The 23,452-nt window shown below is 38.0% G+C and overlaps 1 protein-coding gene across 1 annotated transcript; it reads right to left on the reverse strand.

Annotated features, from left to right (window-relative positions):
* Positions 1-2,238: 2,238 nt before the first annotated feature.
* XG (Xg glycoprotein (Xg blood group)) lies at positions 2,239-19,997 on the reverse strand (the record flags this gene model as incomplete). Its single annotated transcript, XM_082277833.1, has 9 exons — positions 2,239-2,318; positions 3,290-3,409; positions 3,691-3,729; positions 4,374-4,430; positions 5,309-5,374; positions 7,893-7,928; positions 11,568-11,624; positions 11,960-12,001; positions 19,937-19,997. 9 exons carry the CDS (start codon positions 19,995-19,997, stop codon positions 2,239-2,241), a joined length of 558 nt encoding a protein of 185 aa, XP_082133959.1.
* Positions 19,998-23,452: the final 3,455 nt, after the last annotated feature.

A 23,452-nucleotide genomic window follows, 5' to 3' on the forward strand; every position in this document is an offset into this window, starting at 1 on the left:
TCTGCAAGGTAATTTTAGGCTGTTGTGGTTCATCCGAGACATTTTTGTGTCGGAATGTGCTGTGAACATCAGTATCTATGTAGCAGAGGTCAACAAATTCAGACAGTGTACCACTGGAAAAAAATGCCCAATGGTGCCACTCAACTATTTAAAACTTTTTTTCCAACAATTTGCAAGGGATCTCTGTTGCCACTCGAAGCTGCAGCATCTGTTCCCTCACACCCTGGGAGAATCCTAGAGGTCCACTGGAGAAGAGGTTGTCATTGCCCTGTAGTAGTGGTGAGGTGTTTAAAGGAAGGAAGGACATCAACACACATGAAGTTTTATTTATCCCACAGAAACAGAATTCTCCGGGATCTGTGTTCACCTTTGGCTTATATTGACAAGTTAAATAAACAGCATGTTAATGAGTAGCAAGATTACTGTTGTAAATCATTTAACTGGCAGCTGTATTTCAGTTGGAGGACTAAAAAAAGCTTTTCCTTGGTAATAAAAGTGAAGTCTACATTTAGATGATTTTCTGTTTTACTTGTGTGCCAGTAAATTTTTTTATGCTATAGAATAGATTTTAAATATGTGAGCCAGTAAAACAAGCTAGAATTCTGATGTTCTAACAGCTGGGTTATATTCCTTCCTTCCTTCCCCTCCAGACTTAAATGCCCTAGAGCTTCCCTACATAACCCCTCAATTACCTGAAATAATAATAATAGAAATGTTATTTCAATAACTTTAAATTTATTGTTATCATCTCATCATTCTAGTTAAAACAGAAATTAACACCTAAAAGTGTGCACACTGCTGCACACTGGTATATTGGTATATTGGGTGTATGCTGACATCATTAGACCAAAGATTTTCAGAGGGTTAAACACTTGGGTAGTCAGGGTTTATCCATTCAGATTCATGTGTTTTGCTCAAATTCTCCATAATAAATCTGCTTGGGGGCTAACATCAACACAAGTAATAAATTATTTTGAAAATGTTATGAACAATTTTAAATAAATTTTCATAGCATAGCAAAAGCAAAAATTTTGCCCGTAGATCCTTCTCTAGACACTTAAAAAAAAAAAAAAAAAAAAAAAAAAAAGAAAAGAATAGATAATTAAGCTGTTTTGGTTTTTTTGTGTTTGCTTTGGTTTTTTTATTATGTAAAAAAAAAAAATTCCTGTAATTTTTCTTTAATTTGAAGCATTTCCTTCTTTATCCTACTGGGACATAGTTGAACTTGTATATAGAACATATCAGTCCTCATATGTCCCAGAAAGTAGCAAGCGAAACAAACAAAACATAGATCATCTTAGATAAAACACAGTAGGTGTTTATTGAAAATTTTGAAGAGAAAGAAGCAAAATATGTATTTTCATGGCTGAACAAACCACTGAAGTTGTAACAGCAAAACACTTATCATTTCATTAATCCAATCTTTATGCCTACCTGACAAAATACATATCAATCTGTTTTAACTATTAACATGGAAGATTATTATTTTAAAAGAAATATTAAATGTCCTTGAAAACCATATTAACCACACCATATTAAAAATATTTTCTCACTCATAAATTAAAAGTGATAGCCACAAAGGTGTTCATTTGTTTGTATGTTGTCAAGATGTTTCTATGGTTAAGCTGATGTACATTATCATTTCTTTCAGAATCAAAAAAAAAAAAAATCGTGGTCATCTAAGCAAGAAACTGACATATACCCATTTAAAATATAATTTAGACAAATAGTATTTTATTTCATGAAAAAGTACATGTTTAGTATATGTATTCCTCTAAACACAAAATCATATTTACCTCCATCTAAAAGGAATTTTGGTAACAAAAAACATGCTTTGCATATAAAATGAAGATAAAGCCACACTGATTTCCTTATGCTTTAAAAAGTTAGCTAAAATGGCTGTATTGCAGATTTGTCAGTAAACTGCTAGTTTTGCCAGCTTTCAACTGTATTTCATTCATTTGCTGTTTTTTTGATTCAGTTAGCTAAATGAAGGCAGAGAGACAGGAAAAGTGTCAGTTTTTGTGATAGGTTTGTCTACACGAGGACATTTGTTAGCCCAGCAAGGTTGATCAGGAACGAGGGAAAGACATGAAATAGTCTTGCTAGAAAAACTATGTAACCACACCTCCACGTAGCATGAAGTGTAAAAGTTGTTTTGACTTGGAGCTTAGAGAACGAAGCATGACAAACTCATTCTAAATGAATCAGAAGAAGCTTTGTACCCATTTTCCCTTTTCAGAAGTTACGAATAAGAAGTATTTCTTTAAAAACCCGTCTTGCTAGATGAATGCCTTCAAAGGTTTTTAGAGTAGGGCCTAAGTTTTCAAGAAGAGAAATTACACATATGTGAAATTCTAGTTCCTAAGAAGAGCTAAATACCATTTCAGTAATTAATCAATTAAATAAATAAATAAATAAAATTACCATGTGCTCCTCTCTATTTTGTTTTAAACAGTGGTTTGTCAATATACATAATCTTTTCAATATATTATAAAATTAAAAATGAATTTTCTAGCTATAGTTCCTTTCACTTTGCTAAAATTCAGACATAAATACAAAGTAAAGGCATTCAAATTTTTAATCCTTTATACAACTACAAATTTTCTTTAAACATAGTAATCATTACAGAAATATACTGGAGAAACCCAACAAGTGTTAAGGGAAATGGCAAACTCCTTATTCCTATTCTATCAGAAGGATGAAGTTTTTTGGCTAATTTTGAAAACAGAAACAAAATTTATTTGGTGACTTGAATCCTCACAAACCCAAATCTTTCCCTTTTTAGCTTATATCAAACTTGATTTCTTTCTTTAAGATAACTTCTGAGTCCAAATCTGTATCCAACCTTTATGAATTCAGGTCAGAGAGTGCAATACAATCTCTGGATGTTTTAAGCATATCTTTGATGACATAAAGCTCGAGGTGCAAAAGTGACATCAGGTTAGAGAAAGCAGGATTGCAATGTCTCAAGAAAATGTTCGTTAAAGGAAGATTTTCTTCTGTCCAAATGGCAATGTAGAATGTCACCAACCAAAGGAACCTGTGATGAGAGCAATTCTCCTTTCAGTTGTTTACACTGTAGCCCCACCTGAAAAATGAATATTGAACATTCAGTATTTCCACTGTGGGTGATCTTTTCCAGCTTTTCTGAGGCTGGTCTGGGGCACCTGGGCTGGTTTCCACACACAGAGCCACAAGAGTCAGGCACCTCTGTGGTGGCAGAGACAATTATTTGTCAAATTCCCATCTACTTTAGCACTAAATCAGTGGAAAAACTGGGCCTTACCACGTGGTTTGAAACAAAGTTTCTTATTCTTGTAAGCAGTGTAGGCTGCTATTGATCCAACAACCAGTATTACAAAAGAAGAAATTACAGGAGATGTAACTCCAGCTATTAATCCTGAATCTGTGGAAAAAGAAAGAGAAGGGTTTTTTTCAGAGGCACTTAGATGGTTTGTCTTAAGCATATTGTCTACTAAAGTGTGCTTTTCCCAAATGATGAAAATAGTTTTGTGAAACAATAAAATTAAGCAGATGAATAGAAATTGTGTTACATTACAGCTGATGTGAAAATAGTGTCTTAAAGCCTAATTTAGTATATGTGCTACTTTTAGAGGGCCAACATGATTTTAATATTTCATGAAGATCAGAAATCAATTGTAGAAGAATGTAAATTATTTACTATACCTGTGTTCCCTCCATGATTGAAAGGATGCTCCTCTTCTCCTGGAATAGAGGGTGAAGTTTAATCGAAATATTTGTCATCATGTTTTGAGAACTAAGCCTTTATTCAGCAAAGTGTGACATGCAAAGGGCAAAAGGGGTGGCCCAACAGGACTGCAAGAGATGAGCTCCCCTTCCACTCCTCACTGATAGCTGTGCTGGCCAGAGGAATAACTGTTCCTCCTCTTGACACTTCATTTTTGGTCATGAATGTTATCATCTAATAGAAGGATCATATGTAACACTCTACATCAAGCTGATTTCACAGGGAGGCCAGTATACTCTATCTCTTCTCTACTTCCAGACAATCAGATCTTTCATCAGTAGTTTACATCAAGATCTTAGCCTTGGTCCATCTACTTCAGCAAGCCCCTTACTTTGGGACTTTCCTTGCTGAATTCAAAGGGATAAAACCTGCAGGCTTCTGGCATATGCCAGAGTGCTACAACATGTTTTGGAACATGTTTCAAGATTTAGCTTCAAGGTCCAAACCATATTTTTTTCATGAAGGATAACTAACCTAAATAAAAATAGCAGAGTCTTTTCCTATTCCTTCAGAGACAAGCAGATTACCACTAAAGCAAAACCAACCAGCTCCAGTTTACAGGTGTTAGGAAGCTGTTGCAAGGGAAATTGGCAAAGGCTACCTGTTATAACTGGTGGTAAAGGCTTCCCATCGAGGAGATCTGAGTCATCAAAACCTCCTGCAAGATAAAGATTCCAGCTGCAAAATTATCTACAATGGTAACCCCTTCAGCTCCCTTGCCCACTCCTTTTGTAGTGTTCTAGGAAGAGGTGAGGAACCTTTGAAATCCCAGCTTCGACATGGTGGATGGGTCATATGTCTTGTACTGAATGGTCACCCGCCAAAATTCACCGGAAAGCTGAAGTACTGGCACTGCTGGTGTCTACAAATTCTGTGTCTGTTTTGGGTAGTTGTGAGATACGTGGTCTTGGGCCCTCAGTAACACAAATCCTTATATAACATGGACATCTTGAGTCCCAGTGATCCCTGAAGCAGAGAGTCAGTGGGTTCTTTCCAGGGAGGACTCCAGAAGGACCTGTCCATGGCTCACCACTACAGCCACACCCAAAGTAAGTAGAGGTACAGGGTGAAAGCCAGAATAGATATGCCACATTTACTTTATTTGAGTGTCTGGAACCAAACTCAAAAGCAATACAGGCTGCCCATCCCCATCTGCTGTATGCCCCAGGGCCATCTCAGATGCACATCTCAAATGGATTTGAACACAGGTTTATCCCTGCCCTGTGGCTAGATGTCAAATTTGAACCTTCACATAGCTCAGTGTATACACACCCAAAATGAAAATGCAAACAAGATTAAATGTTAGTCTCGTGCCACTTAGGACACAGTGTCCCACATTTTGAGCAGGCAGAAAAACTTTATGGTACCAACACTAAAACTCAGAAACAAGCTTTCCAAACACTGGGTCATAAACAGTGGCTGCCAAAGAAGATGTAGGGAAAGGATGATAAAAACTATTACTACAGAAATAAGAGATTAAAGTATTCAAAATGTCTGCTCATAGCGCTGCATTTTCTTAAGAACAAATAGTCTTACCAGAATTACCATAACTTCCCGGGCGTGGTGGTAGAGGTGGGTATAAAGGTTTTCTTGAGATGTCACCTATTGATAATTAATATTGTTAGATGGTTGAACAGGCAAAACTGGGAACTGTAAATAAAGAGTAGGATAATTTGACATTTTATATCTATTTCTAACTTGTCTTCCCATGAATTAGTAAAAGGACCTTCTCAGTAATTTAAAAGACTTAAGCACTATATCAACAAATATCTAGCAACAAAAACTGACTTGGAAGTGAACAGGGAATATTTTCAAAAGAGGAGAATAATTCACAAAAACATTGAAGGAAAATATTTCATGTATTTCTGGCAAGTGCTAACATTGTTTAAAGCTGACAGCTGGGAGGCACCATGTGTCACTGTGGGTGTCAGTGGTGCAGTTACTCAGAGCCAAGAGAGAAGCTGGTGTTCTAGGCTGCGCAGGAGGCAACAGGTTATCTCATTGCCATCAGCAGGTATTAATAAGGCCTGCAGATAGGTTTCATCTAGCAGATGCTGAATTTATCTAATGCATAATGAATTTTCTGCTCTTGATCTGTGCAAAATGAACTCAGACTTCAGCTTTGTTGTTGTTTAGAACTTTGTGTTAGCAGTTAGCCTTAATTTTTTCCAAAGGATTAGAACGAGATGCATTGGATAGAGCAGGAGATCTGATGAATAAAAGCACTTTCCAAACTGCATATACAGTGTTGGAGTATCAAGGGCTGCCAAATTTAATATCTAGGGCTGCTGCTCTGCATGTATAAAGTATGTCCTCTCTTGCCATCCTTTTTTCAACCAATTCAATCACATATTTAACTGTTCTCATAGCCAGGCAGTGAATTTAGTTCTGCACAAATCAAAATTAGGTCACAGAAATAAATAGCAATTTCCCTCCCCGTCCTTATATCTTTCACCTTCCAAACATGCTAGATGCCCTTTTGCTGTGTTTTATTCTTGCCTAGCTGCTAAATACAATGCTAAATATGCTTCTGTTTCTGAGCATCATTTAGGTTCTGATTCAGAAAATTATTTAGGTATATGCTTAACTTCAAGTGAGTGTAGCCTACAGTCAATGGATTTTAGGTAGAGTCGTAAAGCTTTGCTGAATCAGACTTTGCCCAGTTAATTATATTCAGTAGAGGAAGGGCTTGATCTCTTCCAGCTCTCTGTGTCATGAACTAAGACTCACTGTGGCACAAAAGCAGAAAACCCCCAATCCCATTTTTCATTTCTATTGTGATGCTGCACTTAGTCTTCTCTAAGCATAAGAAGACATATTGTATGGCATAGCTGGTGAAAAAATAATGTCTTCAGAAGTACTGATAACGAGAGACATAACTTTAACCTCATTATACCATGTCTGAAGGTCAATTAAGAACCTGAACTGAAAATAGAACAAATAAATAAAAACCAAGGGAAGCACGATTTGCCATCCTTGGAATGAAAAGATTTGGTTAATGAAGATACTTAAGCTATTAATTAATTATTTACTCAATATATTTAACCTATCCTCTCATAACAGTACTCATTAAAAACTTGCAGGAATGGAACAATTAGTACAGGGAGGAACAAATGACAATATAAACATGGGAATTATTAACAAAATTATATTCAGCTTTGTAAAGTGTGGACTTATATGTCATTCAAACGAAGGCCTGAAGTACCACAGGGGAACATTGAAATGGGAAAAAAAAACCCCAATATAAAAGGTTTCATTCTCTAAGACTGAAACATAAGTAAACCAAACCTCTGCAGCTGATTCAGAGGTTCTGTGCTGAAGTAACTGATCTGTGCTGAGAAGTAATTGATCTTTTGTGTGGCTGTGATTAAAGTGGAATTCTAGGCTTTGATTCAATACTAGTTGCATTTTGGGTAACTTCAGTATTCAAGAACCTTTCTAGAGCACTTCACATCCTTGGTACATCTCTAAACATGCTAAATAAACTTTGGTGTACAAATTCCCAACCTCAAGGATTTCACATGTCTGCACAGCTCAGTACAGTACTGTGAATATTTCCTAGGTCAGATCTGGGTGTTATGGGAATACCTGGAAGTTAACAGCGTGTTACAACAGCTTGGCTGCTTCAAACTTAGGCTGTATCATCAGTGCTCATCTCTGAAACATTCCTTCCTGAATTTCTAATTTGCCATCAGCAGAGCTACAAGTAGCTCAAACCTCTCCATCCAGTCTTACCTCTGATTCCTAATTCTTAGGCAGGCTCATTTTTGGCAGCTGAAGAAACTACAGCCATCACCATCATCAAGCCTCTGTCAGAGGACTCCACCCTGAGCCACCACAGTGAATGGGCCATGCCTGGGGTGGTCTGCTATGGCACAGGAAGCCCCAGTTAACTCCAGTGCATGCAAGGTAGGGCAGCTGGAAGCTCTCAAAGGTGGCTGGTGACACTGCGTGGCAGCCTCAGGCAGAAGGGCTGCAGGTACATGAGTTGTAATGACTCACATGACCATAGCACCTCCTGCAGTACTGAAATCTCTTTTTTTCCAAATTAGGCAGGGCTCAGAAAAAGACTATGAAAGAAAAAATCCCCTTATAGTCAAGGAAATAAGAGAGTACTCACCCCCACCAAGAGCATCTCCTAAATGTAGATCATTGTCTAAAAATGAATAGGAGGAAGATGTAGAAAAGTGAGTTACACACAATTCTTGAGGGAAATGAAATGTTATTTTCATTAGAATGTGTTCAACTGAATGTTTGACAAGCACCTTTTTCAGATCAGTCCCACAAATTCAAATAACTTACCACACTTTTCTCGAAAACTCTAATAGAATCTAATATTTCCCCACACACTAATTGACAAACAGTACAGTATTTTCTACTCAAAATATGAAGGTTTTTTTCCTGATTTAAATGATGTCAAAATAAATCTTACAGTTGAATCAAGATCAATACCTCTTTAATATACCTGCAAGTAAAAAAATAAAATTATCTTTGCTAAAATATGTGACTGTATCCATTTCTTAAATACACTTAATTATTAACATTTATGTCTGTGGTTAAAATTGGTGTATGTATGTTTGGCTTAAGTGTAGTTTATTGAACTGCAAAAACTGAATACCCATTTCAAGAACAAATACCAAGGAGCAATAAACCTACTTGGGGAGAGATTGAATCACCTAATCTACGTAAGGGTCATGGTGACCCCTTGCTTCAGGCAATCATATGCACCTGTCTGAGGTTGGGAGACAGTCTGTTTTTCTTTGCCTGAGCTATAAAGGTTTTTAGATAGAATTAAATGTCTGTATGTGCATGTTACCCAGTAAATCAACAAGCTGTGACCATTGCCCTGCGCTGTACATGTGTTGTGCTGAACCTGGGATGGAACCTTTCCATCCAATAAAATTTTTTCCATGAGCTGCAGGTGCATAAAGAGGAACTCTGTTTCTAACATGCAGGTGTGGATATGAATATGTGGGTGGTATTTAAGGTGTATATGGAATGATGGTGAGTTCTGAAAGAAATATATTAGATGGATGTCAAAACTCCAAGAATCCCTTTCTTGATGCTTATAAATGTGGAGTGATGCAGTGAATCAGAAGAAAAGGGACAGCAAAACCTCTCTAAATTTTGGTAACAGTGCTTATTGCCACAGACAATTAGATAGACTCTCAATTAAACACCTTTTTTTTTCATTACGTGTGTGTCAGAATTTGCAAAACACAAGAAAATCACCATGCAGAAGTCTGTTTTCTTCTGTTCTTTATATCCAGGAGGAGTGGGAAGCTGCTTTTGCACAGTATCTAGTCTCATTTGCGTAACAACTCAGAAATGTTTTGATGTCACCAGGAAATCTGGCAGGAAAATAATCAAATTCATAATACATGACTTGGTTTGTTCTTGTCAGGTGTTGAACCTCCCTGTGTCTGCCCAGCAGAGAGTTGCATTTCAAAAATACCTTTACCTGTCAAATGCTAACACTGTAAGAAGCAATAAATTGAAAACTGGATTCAATTTATTATTGGGATGAAGAATTCAGGTGAACTGCAAGTTCTACTCTGGAGGGTTCATGCAGAGATTTGTTGCAGAAATGCTAAGGTTGATATGAATTTAATAAAAATGGAAATGCATGTGTCTGTAGGGACCAGAAAAAACAGCGAAGTGTTACAAGAACAGACAATAAAGGTCACTGTTCCCAGCAGTAAAACTGAGGAATGTGTTGTTTCTGTCAAAACCAGCAGGCCTGTGCTCTGATGACAGCACAGATGACTTGTCAGCAGAGGAAAAGCAGAAAGGTATTGTAACACCAAAGGCTGCAGTATATTACTACTTTTCCTGATTGTCCACCTAGAAAATAAATCTGTGCACATAGCCTGTGTACTCTGAACAAGCAAGAAAAAAAAAAGACAGTGGGCAGCAGCCTGACCAAGGGTTCAGAGACACTGGAGTGAGAAATATTATGGCCTCTAATAAAGGACCTCTCTATAATATCTGATTACTCCTAAAGGATATAAAAGATCTGTGGATTCTACTTGTCATTTCTGATCAAGAAGAAGCACAGAGCGTAAGAGCTCAGTAGCTGGCAAGCTTTGTCTCATGTTGCACACAATGCTCACCAGACACATCTTGGTGCTCATGAGCATGTGGGTGTGAGGATATGGCTGAATTAAACAGAATGCAGGAACAATGTGAGTGGGTAAACATCAACTTACTTTGAGATTTGTAAATAAACATAACCTTCCATTAAATGTTGTGATGAATTTTGTTACACTGGGGAGGGGCCTACAGGAGACCTTCAACTGGGCAGAGGTGCATGGGATGCCCAGAGGACACTGCCTGTAACTGGCCTCAGCTGAACAAAAATCTCAGCTGGCCTCACTTCTGAATGAGACATAGAGGACACCCTGAAGTTAAGATGAAGCATTATGCAGATGCTAGAACATACTTTTGTACCATCTTTCTGCACTTTCCGACTCCAATAATTGATTTGTAACACCTTGGGCTTGGGTTTTCTTAAGTTTTAATTTCTTTTTTTAAACTCTCTGCAGTCCTCTGTAGTGCTGAAAGAGACTCTGAAAGAGTCTGGAAAACATGGAGTTCTTCCTGCCCAAAAATTAGTGAAGTGGATTTGGTTAGGGCAAATATTTATTTGATGTTTGTATCTCTAACAGATTTAGGAGTCCCTAAAAATAAAAATTCCTTTCACCTGACTTATGCAGCTTCAATGTCGATATTGGCATCCCTAAGCTACCTTTAAGCATGACCAAGGATAAAGTATCTTAGGGCACAATTCAAATAACTTACTTGAAATGTTTGCATTAGGATAGGAACAAATACACATTGAGTGCAATATTTTAAATTAGACAAACACTTCTAATCTAGGCCAGACACAAACTTTGTTTGCCAAATGAAGTTGGAAGGAAGAATGCAGCCCTTAAAGTATATAATAACTACCACTTTCACAAAATATTGCCCCTGTTTGTTCAAAGAGGGAGCCAGAGAATTGCATGGAAAATGTAACTACTTTCATGCATCTAAAGTCTTATTGCCAAGTTTGTCCAGAAAAAGACCTAACGTTGTTGTGTGGGCTAATGTTATCCAGCATTTTCCAATTAAAGCATCTTGTTTGATAGACAGAAATTTATTGCAGCATAGTTCAGATGAAAAAAACTCTATGTTGTCATAAATCGTTCCATCACAAATCCAATTTTGTTCTTGTTTGGAATTTGGGTTTTTTCAACATTAACAAGTGTTCATTGGAATTTGTTGTTTGGCATTCTCAGGACTACAGCTCTTCACTCTTCAGAACCTTTTTTCCTTTCTGACACAGGTGATTGTAGCAATCAGTACTAGGTAATATGAATCAAATAAATGGTGAGAAGAAAGAATACCCCCAACTTGCTTCTGGATCTTTTCCATGTCTGTTATCAGGCCTCATGAATAAATATACAGAAAAGTAAGGATAATAGGGAAAAAAAGTAGAGGAACAGTTAGCCATTTTTAGCAAGTTACCCATTGTTATACTCCCCAGGGAGTTCAGAACAATCTAGAAAAGTATGAAGAAGATCTTCAGGAAATAAAATACCATGACTGGCCAGCCATGCTTTAACACTTTACTGGAAGAGCTGAAGACAGGTAATGGGTAACTGTCAAAAGAGCACTTATTTTACATAAAGCAGACAGCTATTATCCACACATTATCGCAGCTAAAGCACAAGGGAAAATATGATGAAGAACCTCATGTGAAAGCTTCTCACATATACAAAATCAGTTTAATGACCCATTACTTATTACTCACTGAGCACAGGTCTTGTTGGTCTTCTGATCACTGTAGGCTTCCTGGTAATTATGTCATCTGTTGGACACAATGACATGTCAATAAACAATAACAGCTTCAACCTAACAAAAGCAGGTATCTGCAAATGCAGAGAGCTGCTTTCAATAAATCTTTATGTATCACAGCAGAAGCCAAAAATGAAGGGATGTGTTTTCAAAGCTATTTTTTGTTTGTTTTTTTTTAAAGAAAACTTTCATTTCATGATAGAAACTTTGAAATCTAGCATTTTCCAGTTCTGTGTATCTTTAACTTAAGTAGTAAACACTTCATATTCTATTCCTCAAGGAAAAAGACTTAAGAGTTATTATTGGGTGCAAACGCCATAGTAAAATAAAGATAGAAAATTTACATACCAGGGTGGTCAAGGGCATCAGCTAAATCAAAATCACCTTGACCTAGAAAGAGTGTGACAGAAGAAAAGACAGTCAGTCAGCAGGCAGTTTCCATGACCTCCTGACCTGAGGGCTCTGTATGGAGCCAGAACACCACGAAGAGGCAAAAGAAAGACCCATCCAAACAGCAGCAGGCAGAGAACAAGCTGTCAGCTGTCATCCCTGCGCAGCGCAGTCCTGAATGGCTGTGAGACATGGGCCCATTTAATTCAAAGAAGTTGTTTGTTCAGATAGGCCAAGGAGAAGCTGCTCTCTTGTGTTATCATATTTACCTGCTGTGCAAACACCACCAGCCCTTCCTTACTGGGCCCTGAGCTGCTGCCCGTGGGCTGTCACCCCAGCCATGGAACACTTTGATCGTCATGCAGACACACTACCCACAGGCTGACCTCCTGCCTTGACTTATATGGTCAAATTCTATTTTTCTGAAGCATTTCTTCAGTGCCATCAGTACAAGCAACTTAATCCTGACTATCCTTTGATTTTGTCTTTGGGTAAAATCCTCATTTTTGATCAGCATCCAGAGTACTGGAGGAGGCTGTCTGACCTGAACCCCATTGCATCAGGATACCACCATCATCAGTGCCTGAGACCGTTTCTTGTTGGAGTGAGTCATCAGGAATAATTCTGTAACCATAATCAGAACTAGGGTCATCAGAAATAATTTTGTAATACTGAAGAGCTGTTGGACAAACCAGCTGCTTTGTTACAGGTCATGACATGCAGGAACTAACAATATGGAAAGCAGCTACTGAGGTCCTAATGCTGTAAAGAGAATGTGACAAAATCATCTTGTGAAGGAAGACTGTGGAAAAGTTTCAGGCATAACATTTCTTTGAAATTAAGGAAAAATAAAAATAGAAGGTGGAATCTAACCAGAATATGAAATTCAAGAAAGATGATGCAGATGCTTTCAACTGCATGAGAACTAAAGCAAAACAACAGACTGAAACAGTTACTAACACCTTCTGTCCCTTCTGGACAATACCAACATTTCCCTCTCCTATTGTATGTATGTTCTGCTATAGAAAAGTTAGGAAAAGGCAAAAGGTATTGTTTTGAGACTTCAAGGGAGAAACAGAAGAAAGCTACAGAAATTTTAAGAAGAGAAAAAAGAAGACTGAAAATCTCCTGCAGAAAGTATTCATATTGATTTTTTAAAAAATTATTTCTAACGATAAACCAAGCAATGAAAAGGGCACCAACACAGAATGACTGCTTGGGATTAAGACAGGAATCCACAGTGAAATCTCTGACCATGTAAATGTAACCCTTGACAGATGGGCAGTTTGTATGAGGACATCTGTACAGCATGGTAAATTATATTGCAATAAATCAGAATACTGCTTGGACTTCCATACCAACTTCCTCTGACAATAACATCAAATGACCACAAGGAGTAAGATTCTGTTGAGCAGAATTTTAAATGCTCATTACCATTCCTGAGACGGTACCTAGACACTTTTAAGAATCTAATTTTGGAGGAAAACAGTTGGTTAAATAGCTGAACAGCTCAGACTTCATCCACATAATGGTGGGTCTAAAAACAAAACCATATTAGATTCTCAGAGGATACATAGCTCAATAGGAACTGCAGTCACTTCAGAGAACTCTGAAGATAAATGACAAGGGAAATAAATTAGTGAAGCTCCCCATAGAACAAAAGGACTGAAATAAATTAATTTTCCACATAATCCCTTTTTTTTGGGATCAGCTTCCATAGTAGAGTTGGAAATATACTGAAGAAAATGAGAATGAAAGAAATTTTAGTGGGGCAGAAACAGCTTTGTTCCATTGGGGGTTTTTAATTGGTTGGGGGTTTTGTGTTTCTTGCTGTTGGCCTTGGTTTTGGTTTTTTTTTTGTTTTGTTTTGTTTTAATGTGGATAAAGTTACAAAGAGATTTAGCTCTGCAGGTGGTATTATCTCCCAGTTATCTCTGCTATTGCTGCTTTTCAGCTAGTATGCTATTTCTTGGCATTACTTCTAACCTTTTTTCTGGGAGTATCCCTGTTTTGACATAGAAATAAAATGACTGTAGTAATGTTTTTTGTTGGGTGGTTCTCAATGACTCATAACAGAGAATTTGAGAAAATGCCCATAAGCTCCTGCTGAACACCACAAAACAGTCCTTGCAAAGCCATGTCCTCAGGCACATGTGCATTTGGTGTTCACAAATTTTGAATATTAGTTTTCTGAAATATCTAGTCACAAATGTAGACAGTAGCATCTTTTGTCTATGGTTTAATTTGTTATCTAAATGTTGAATGGATCCACCACCCTTTAACCATGTATCTGTTTGATCACAAGGGTCTGAGGTCCCACAGCGTTTGAGTAGAATTTACGAGGAGCAAGGCTGTATTCCGCAGGTGAGTGTTATCAGTTGGTCATGACAACAGCAGTCAGAAGTTTTCTGACAAAAGGCCAGCACGACATCACTGTGCAATTTTTAATCTCCATAAGTAGGCTCAGTCCTGGACTAGATCCATATGAACACAGCTTGTGGCCCTTAAAGTGATGCAGATTTAAATAAAGCAGTAATGAATATTGCTAAGTGAGGATCAGGTTGTGTGACAAATGAAATTAACTTCTCAGGCTTTTAATATGCATAATCTAATATCAAAAAGGAAGTTAAAATCCATGAGAAAATGTGTTTGTATGTGTTTTACATGTTTCTGGACACACATCTAAAATGCATATATGTGCATGTGTGTTAGATAAATAATTTTGTCATTAAGATGATTAAATTCATTGGTTTTGGGTGCATTGCTAGTAGTGATAGGGATGAGATTACCTGTGTGACAAATAAATTAGAAGTAACTAACTTCTAATTGTGAACAAGATAGAAAGGAAGAAGAAGTTGATTTTACAGTATTTAAAGGCATGAATGAGTATGATTTCTTCATTGTAATTAAATAGGAATTTTTTCATGAATACAATGAGCTTAAAACACTATGAAGCTGGCAGAGACCAAGAAAGAAGTCAGTGACTCAAAAATGAGAACAAAAATTTTCTAAAAGGGAATAATATGTTACCAAAATCACTAGTGAGACTCATTTTATGGGGTTATTTTAGCTGAAATTGTGAGTTATTCTTTGCACAGACCATTTCTGATTTTAATACAATCAAGAAACTTATTTCCTTCATAATGAGAAAATGGGATGTATTTTCCCATGCATGTGATTTGGAACATACCCGTGTACTGGTCCAACTTTATTCCAGAAGCAATTATGTTTGTTTAAAGGAAATTACTCACTTCTGGGAGAACATAAAGGTTTACACCCCAGAGTGGACACTGTGGACAAAATCTCAATGAGCAGGTACTATTTCTTTCATGTAATAGCCTCATGATCCATATTTGCTGATGAGGTTACTGTAGCTTGTTTTTCCTTCAAGGAACTTTAGTTTCCATAAACAACGTTTGCCATTACAACCCCTTGACGCTGGGGTGGAAAATGAGTATGCTTTAAAATCTGTAATTAAGATCCAAGGTCCAGTATATAGACCACAATATGTGGACCTGATTATTGACTTCATGCTTTTTGCTAGGCCACTTCTGGTTTTAGTTTAAATGCAAGGGACATGAAAAGGACTGTCTCGCTTATTCACACAAGAACATATTTAAGTAATCAGCAGCAACTGAGATGCACTAATAAAGTAGGAGTGGCAGTACTGCTTTAGCTCTGTGCAACATAGCTTCACCAAACACAAAAGAAAATCTTCTAGTTCTACGATATTTGCCTTGCTGTTCAAAGGTAACTGATGTTCTTTATGATATGATATGCCCTGCAAACCTAAAATAAAACATATAATTTTCTGTATTTTGCTTCAGAGTGAGTTCAGAAGCTGGTGTGTGCTGTAAAATCGCAGGCAGAGCAAAAGAAATGGGATCTTCCATGAAGGAACACCATACATATTCCTGTGCATCTCAGAATTTCAGCTTTGTGTCATGAGGCAGCAGAGCTTAGCCCATGGTGTGGGCTCTTAATCCAAAGCTTCTCTTTGTCACTACAGGTTCATGAAACTGCCAGCCCCTTTTCAGCCACTTGGTCTGAGAGTCTCAGGCTTAATGATGGTCACATTACATGAGAACTGTACTCAAACAAGAGACCTATATGAGTATTCCTACTGAAATCCTTAGTGTGGCACAGGCAACAGCTGTGTTGAGTTCTGAGTGACCACTCGCTGCCTAAGTACCAGCTGGCTAATCCCCACTTTCTCTGGTGGGTAGCTTGGAGACAACAGAGGGAACCAAATATTTAGGTGGTCAGGGAGATGCCAGGCTTTGCTGTTTCTCTTGCTCACAGTGTCTTGTAATGTTCCTCGTCCCACTTTCATACCAAGTACACCAGTAAAATGCATGCAAAACACCTCTTGACCTTCAATATGGATAGCCCCTGGTTCCTTCACCACTGCTGTAATAAGACCAGGGATGTAAGGAAGGACTTTAACTTGCCTGCTAATCTTAATGCTTACTCTGGCCTTTCCTATCATTTAATCTGTAGCATTGTTGCCCTTTGAAAATACATTGCTGTGATTTAACTTTTGCATAAATTCTTCAGGAATTAAAAATCTACTGGTAACAGGCAAAGCTTATTGAGTGGAAGTGGGACTGTTATATTTTCATAACCCATCCAAGCCTTTCTTTCAGATAGGCTAGTGTGTTTGCGATATTGTACTACAGGTCATATTTAAGTATTTTTAGTATTTTCCCATAACGTTCATAGATGTCAGCCTGTGGAAAGGAAGGAAGACTCTAATCAAAACAAACTGAATCTCTCTCCTCCAACTATGAGGCAAAATGCCACAGAAAGGTCTATTTTTATTGATTTCTAATCTTGAAAGAATTCTGACATTTATTTGTTATTTTTTATCCTCAATGGGATGGAAAGGAATTTGCAATTGCTGGTGCAAATAAGCTAAAAATACATACTCAGTCAGGTTGGGCACTGCTACCAGGCTTGCAGTGTGGCAGCAATGTTTAAAACATGAACCTGAGAAGCTGAGTAACTACAATAGTTGTTTTCTCTTCCCAAGCTCTGATGTTGCAACAGCTCTGCCGTTGTTAGTGCTTCAACCAGTTCAGGTATGTCGATTTTTCAAACTGCAATCACACCCTTAGCTGATAGCACTGACATGCCTGTGGATAATTGCAGTTCAGGTCTTGGGAGCGAAACAGTTTTGGCAGCCAGCAGAAGAGAATCTGTTACCTGCTGAATCCATAAATGCTTCAGCATGTCCACAGAGACCTCACACAGAACAACAGTGAGGACTGCAGCTACATGGAGCAGTGTTAGAAAAACAGAACTGTGTTTTTCATCTCTCCTGCTCTTTTAACTCCAGTGAAAACTACATTATTGATAGAACTAAGCCACATAGGGTCTCAAATCCAAACAAGTCTAAAATTTTTTCCCCATAAAGTGCACAGCTAATTAACTGAGACTACAATTGATTTTAAGTCAAAACTTTATAAGCCTTAGCTGAACAGAGATGTGTTGTTTACTGACTAGCAATAAATGCTGCTCCCTTTACCTATGTAGCATTCAATATCTGATGAAGTAAATGTAAACCATCTCAGACATCATCAGTCTTTGTACTGTCTTTGTCACCGGCTAAACATGTGATCTATCAGTCAGCATTAAAGACCATGGATATATAGATTATATCTATACTGGGAACCTGAGGAGCATTCTGAGCAGTCAGGTCTGAGTGAGAGTCTCAGTTGCTTTTCAGGTCCATAGACAGGAGAGCCCCCAGGTTGCATAGCTTCCCCACTGCAGGTGTGCACACAGGTTTGTGACCCAAATGTGACCAGTGTTTCAAACAGATGCATGATCTCTGTTAACAGGGAGCAATGTGACTTGTGTCTGAGCACACCTTAAATGGGCAGTGTAGACACAGCCAAACCTGAATTACCAGAGATCAGCCAAGCTGCAGGAACTGATGAGGGATGTTACCATGAAATTCAGTGGAAGAAGTTTCTGTGAAGTTTATTTCATTCAGATTGGGCTAAAAGCCTTTCAAGACAATTCGTTGTTGAAGCTCAAATATATAGGAGCCTTCATGTAACCTATCTAAGTCTGGAAATTACAAAAGCTAAAGAGTGTAGCTAAAAATGGAATACTGCAGTGAGCACATATGTTTCTGACCTGTATCAGATTTCACTTTCCTTGTGCAATACAGTTCTTGGTTCTGCTATGCTTCTGTTGAGATGTGTCCGTCAAGGTAGTCTAGCCAACTAACTCAAGATAGTTGGACATAAAGGAAATGCTGGATGAGGAGGAATGATGTCATCTGGTCTGGCTGAGGTGGCCCAGTAGTTTATAGATACTATGACAGAGGATTACAATTTAGAAAATAATTAAGCTGCCTATAAAAGGATGAATCATGCCCTATCATTCCTGTCATAAGAACTTAGACCGGCTTTTCACCAGCATGGTCAAGCCTTTCTTGTATCATGTCTTGATTGGGACTGTGAAGATGTTCTTGTGAATATCCCCTGAAACACGGGGAATACTTTGATGATAAAATTCAGCGTCTGTTGCCACAGAGTTAAAATAATTAATTTTGCTTGTCAAAGTGGATTAAATAGTTTCCAGAGTCATGAGACTGTGCCCAAAGCCCACAGGAACTTTCTGCAATGACTTCTTCCCCAAAGCAGAGCCTGAACTGACTGTAAATTAGCACATGTATAAATGAAGAATGATTAGGCTGACTATCCTTGTAATTAAAATAGTAGAGTATATGCAAATTGGCTTGCTCAGCCTCAGATTGTCTGAACTGAGCTATTCAACATAAGACAGTTACAGAACAAGAAAGTTTGCATGCCAGAGGTCAGACTGCATGAATCATCACTGCTCACAACAGAATGTGCAGGCCAGCACAGTCCTACTGCTCTGCTCTTTCTATGCCATGCTAATTGTTGAAGACCTCTAAATAATTCCTCATTTGTTAAAATCAAACCATTGAACTACGTTAAGACAAGGTTTTTTTCACTGACCATCACTGCAAGGCCTCCTAGAGACTTCGTTTAAATACAGGGTGGTGGGAGGATCAGCAGCAGCTGCTATTTTGGAGCTATCGGTTAATGACTGATTTCTTCCTGCAGCCAACACTGCACTAAAAGTTTCTGCAGTATTGCTAATACACAAAAAAGAAAAGGTTACAAGTACACCACATGGCTGATGCACACAAAGATAATTCTATTTGGTTTGACATCAAGAAAAGTTTGAAAGAATATTTTGCTGAAAGAAATTATGCTTGAATATAGTAAAATGACTCAGTACAAAAATGCTACATTTTCCCTATTGATATTTATTCATCAAAAAATATATACAAAATGTATTCAATTCTTAATTAGTCCTAAATACATTGACTAAGGTTAATAAACTATTAGTTTATAATTATTAAAGCATATGCACCAATATAAAAGCACGATCTTTAAACTGAATCAGAATTTGTATTTACAATAAAACTCATAGGTTTCAAAATATCAATAACCAAGAAAAGCTTTAAAACATGAAGTCAGTATTTGATTAAGGATGTCTTTAGAAACTGTAAGCTCCCCTGGAAACTCTCATTTTACAGCTTCCATTTAAAAAAGTTTATACTCAAGCCTAAGCTTATGAATCATTTTAGGGAAGCAACACTAGTGAGAAAATAAGAAATTATAATAAACAAACTTCAACTAGCATAGCTCTTATTAGCAATCATCCAAGAGATATGTATCTCTTTAGAAACTCGTGAAGTACATATAGACACTTTTGAATGCTGCTCATGAAACAGTAGCAACAACAAAAAAAAATGCTAGCAAGCATTTCCAAATAAACAAGCATCCCTTTTAGGGGCTGGGGGTTTAGGTTGTTTGGGGAATTTTTGTCTTTTTTTTTTCATTTTTAATAATCTAGCCCTTTAAATAAGCCTAGGTAAAGCTCACTTACCTCTTACATGGACTAGAAGGAAGCCAAGGCACAAAAGAAAAATATTTCTGAATTTCTTCATGCTCTTCTATGCAGTGCCTTGATTGCTCTGGTGGGCTTTTTCCAAGCAATGATGGTAGATGTTGCAACTGCAGTGCCAAGGTTTGAGGGAAACACTTGTAATCAGCAGCTCTGTCCAAAGAGGTTTCTCACCACCACACACAAGCTCTGCAAGAGAGAGAGAAACCTTTTTGTGTACCAGACAGGTAACAAAAGCAAGCAACCCTGCTAGAGCCAAGCTGTGAGCAGCATACAAGGTGCCACCTGTGCTCAAAGAAACTTATTTATTGCCCAGGCAGGAAGCATGGAGCTGGGGAAGCAGCGGCAGCACCCAATGAGGAGGATGCCAGAACACTCTGGATCCACCTCCTTTCCGGAGGGGAAAGCAAACCTGTTTGACATCCTCACCTTCAAAGCAGGGTGTGGTGCTGTGGGAGCTCAAGTAGCTTGTAAGGGGAGACTGTCCTTCTCTGAAAGTTGCTTGAAAGAATCACTCAGACATACTCTGTCCTCAAAGCATCACTTCCCTGCTTGTTTCTTGGCTCAGCAATAAAAGCTGATAAAGGCAATCCTTTCAGTTTTAACCTTCATCCAATTCATTAATTTGGTGGCTCGAGTAAGGGGTTAAGAATCTGCTTTGCAGCAACTTGTATTGGGCTACAGAGGGATGACAAAAAAATCTAGTTTTATGAACTTAAAATGTGATGTTGGACTACTGAACTGAAGCATGCTCAGCTCCCCAGTGGATGCTTATCTTCACAGGTAAACATTGCCTATCATTACTGTTTCTATTAATCTAGTTTTTTTTTTTTAAAATATAAATATTCATGCATATCCTGCCTGGAGATACGTCAGATGGTGTTGAGTGTGATGATACAAAGCTTTGGAAAATGAACAAAAGTCATGTATCTATCTGTACATGGACATACTTTTAAATTACTGATGTTATTTTAATCTAGTTTTGTCATAGCATCTCTCTAGCAAACACATGTGCCAACATGCTTGTCCTTTGAACTGGATTGCAGCCATCACCCTGGTGCCCTGCACCAGCAGGGTGACTGGTGTGCATCCTCCCTTGTGCTGGGGGGTAAGCTGCAGGGGATTTTGTCAGGGCTGTTCTGTCTAGGGCAGCAAATAGCTCAGGACTCTGCTCCCATGGGTGGCCAATCTGAAACACTTGTGCTGTTGCTGGGTGATTCAGTCTGATGTGGGGCACAGGCTGCCCCCAGCTGCATTTCTGTTGAGTTACCCAGAACATAGAACCGAGCTCATGCTTTTATGCTAACTACAAAAAACAGACGCAGCAACATAAGATGGACTGATAGAACTTGGTGATACTGGATCCTCAAGAAGCTTGATGTTCTAGTAGGTCAACTCCCTCCCTCTCCCCTGCCCAAATTTGAAACAGCAGAATGGTTTATAAAGGTCTGGCTTATAGCTACTAATAGAAGCTCTAAAGTTCAATTTGGGTATCATCATTCTCCACGTCAGGGCCAATTGCTCAGTCTCAGAAGAATTAAGGACATTTAGGCTGAAAAGGTGACTTTTCCAGCCAGTTAAAACAAGAACTATACCATGAAAGGAGCAATCCCATAAATCCACTGTTTATTTTTTTTTTCCAGAATACCAAAAGCACGCCCACATGCTGATCTTCATGTAAGTGATGAATTTGCCTGAAGGGAATGGGAATGTTGGCAAGGTTAGGTACCAGTCCCAGGAAAGTCCAAACAGCTCGCATATGTTCAGTAGCTTTAGTTTAAAACAGTTGTTCCTGCAAGTGAAATCTTCCCAAAATGCACAGTCTCACTGCATGTATCATCTGCTGATACAACTTCATTGTGGTATTGAACATTCTCAGAGGGAGTTTGAAGATGATGCACTTCTTGTTCAATTCTTCTGAAGCCAACTATTGCCCCATCTAGCTAAATAAAAACAATATGAAGGTGGGTGGCACTGGAAGGAGTGGATCTAGCGTAGGAGTCAGGATGTCTTGAATGCTTATCCCACTCCTGTTCTTGGGGGCATTGCAGGAACTTCTTGATCTCAGTGCTGTCAAAAATATGCAACAGCTTGCCCAAGATAGCAAGTAAAAAATATTGTATATTAAAAAGAAATATATGGGCTAACACCTTACCATAAATTGCAGTTTTAGCACTTGAAAAATCATTGACCCATTGTTTTCTGTGTAAAGGAAAACAAAAGATCTGCCTACTGTTCACCTGACAAGGTGGATGAACAGCCTATATTTTTTTACTTGTCTTTCAAGGAAAACCCCAATATTTTGGAAATGCAAATGGAGGTAGAAAAGGAGCCAGTATGTATGTCTGTTCTCTACACTACATACTTTTAGCCCATCAGGCCTCTTTTAGATGAGACAAGCTAAAAGGGAAAAAGAGTTCAGTCACAACTCATCACAGCAGCAGTCCCATCTTCCTGTGGGCAGAGGTTAGACACTGCCCTCTCTGGCATGGGTAACCTGCTGTATGTGTCTACTGGAGATGAAAGAACTGAATTACACACTAGAACTACTTGGGAATGCCACTTATATCCTACACTACTCATCTTTTGTCATAAAAACAGCAGTATTTTAATTAAAATATTGAACCATCCAGTAATACAAACCATTAATTTAAATGTAAGCCAAACACACAAGTGAATTGGTGATACAATTTCTTGACAACAGAAGAATACAATTACTATGTACTAGCTACAGATTCAATGATTTTTCACAAGCAGATGGAGGAACCTGTATTTTATTCTTGTGGTTCTTAAAGTACTCCTAATGCAGGGATTTGGGAAAACTGTGGGTTTGCTCCATTTAAGTTCTTTTCCCATTTCTAGTAATCTCTTCATTTTATATCTGTGTAACAGAAAAGAGCAAAAATTAAGTAATATTTTCAACTTGTGAAAAGGTTAGGGCTTACTTCATAATCTTCTCAAGTGAAAAACACATGTAGAACAGTGTGTTTGAGGTGGTCTCCAAAAGGAGTAAGTGAAAAAAACCCAAAACAACAGAGAAAAGCAGCATTGGAAGTGTAATTCAGTCCAAGATGCATTGAAAACTAAGTTGACTAAAATGTTTTTCTTAGCATTCAAAATTCTGCAGAGATACTGAAATATGCACAAATAAGAGCTACAGCAAAAAGCTGCCAAATGTTATGCTTACGAATTCCTTGTTTTCATTTGCACAGCCCAATGAATTCATTTGGATAAATCTGGGTAAGTATTTGAAATGAACATTGCCTTTGAAAACCGTCAAAACATTTTTCAAGCAGTCTTTTCCACCAACAGGATGAACTAAACTGGCGCTGCAGCTACCTTGAAAAGCTGAAGTGACATATTATTCTACAACAAGATCCTGCTTTGATTATTTTTCCTCCTATAATTGATGGCAACTCCTCATCCAAAGGAGGTAGACTGAAATAAGAAACAGAAGTGAAGAGGATGTGTTACAGGAACAGGACAGCACTCTTTGTT

This window comes from Coloeus monedula (genome assembly GCF_965178545.1).
Source record: "Coloeus monedula genome assembly, chromosome: 3".
NCBI lineage: Eukaryota > Metazoa > Chordata > Aves > Passeriformes > Corvidae > Coloeus > Coloeus monedula.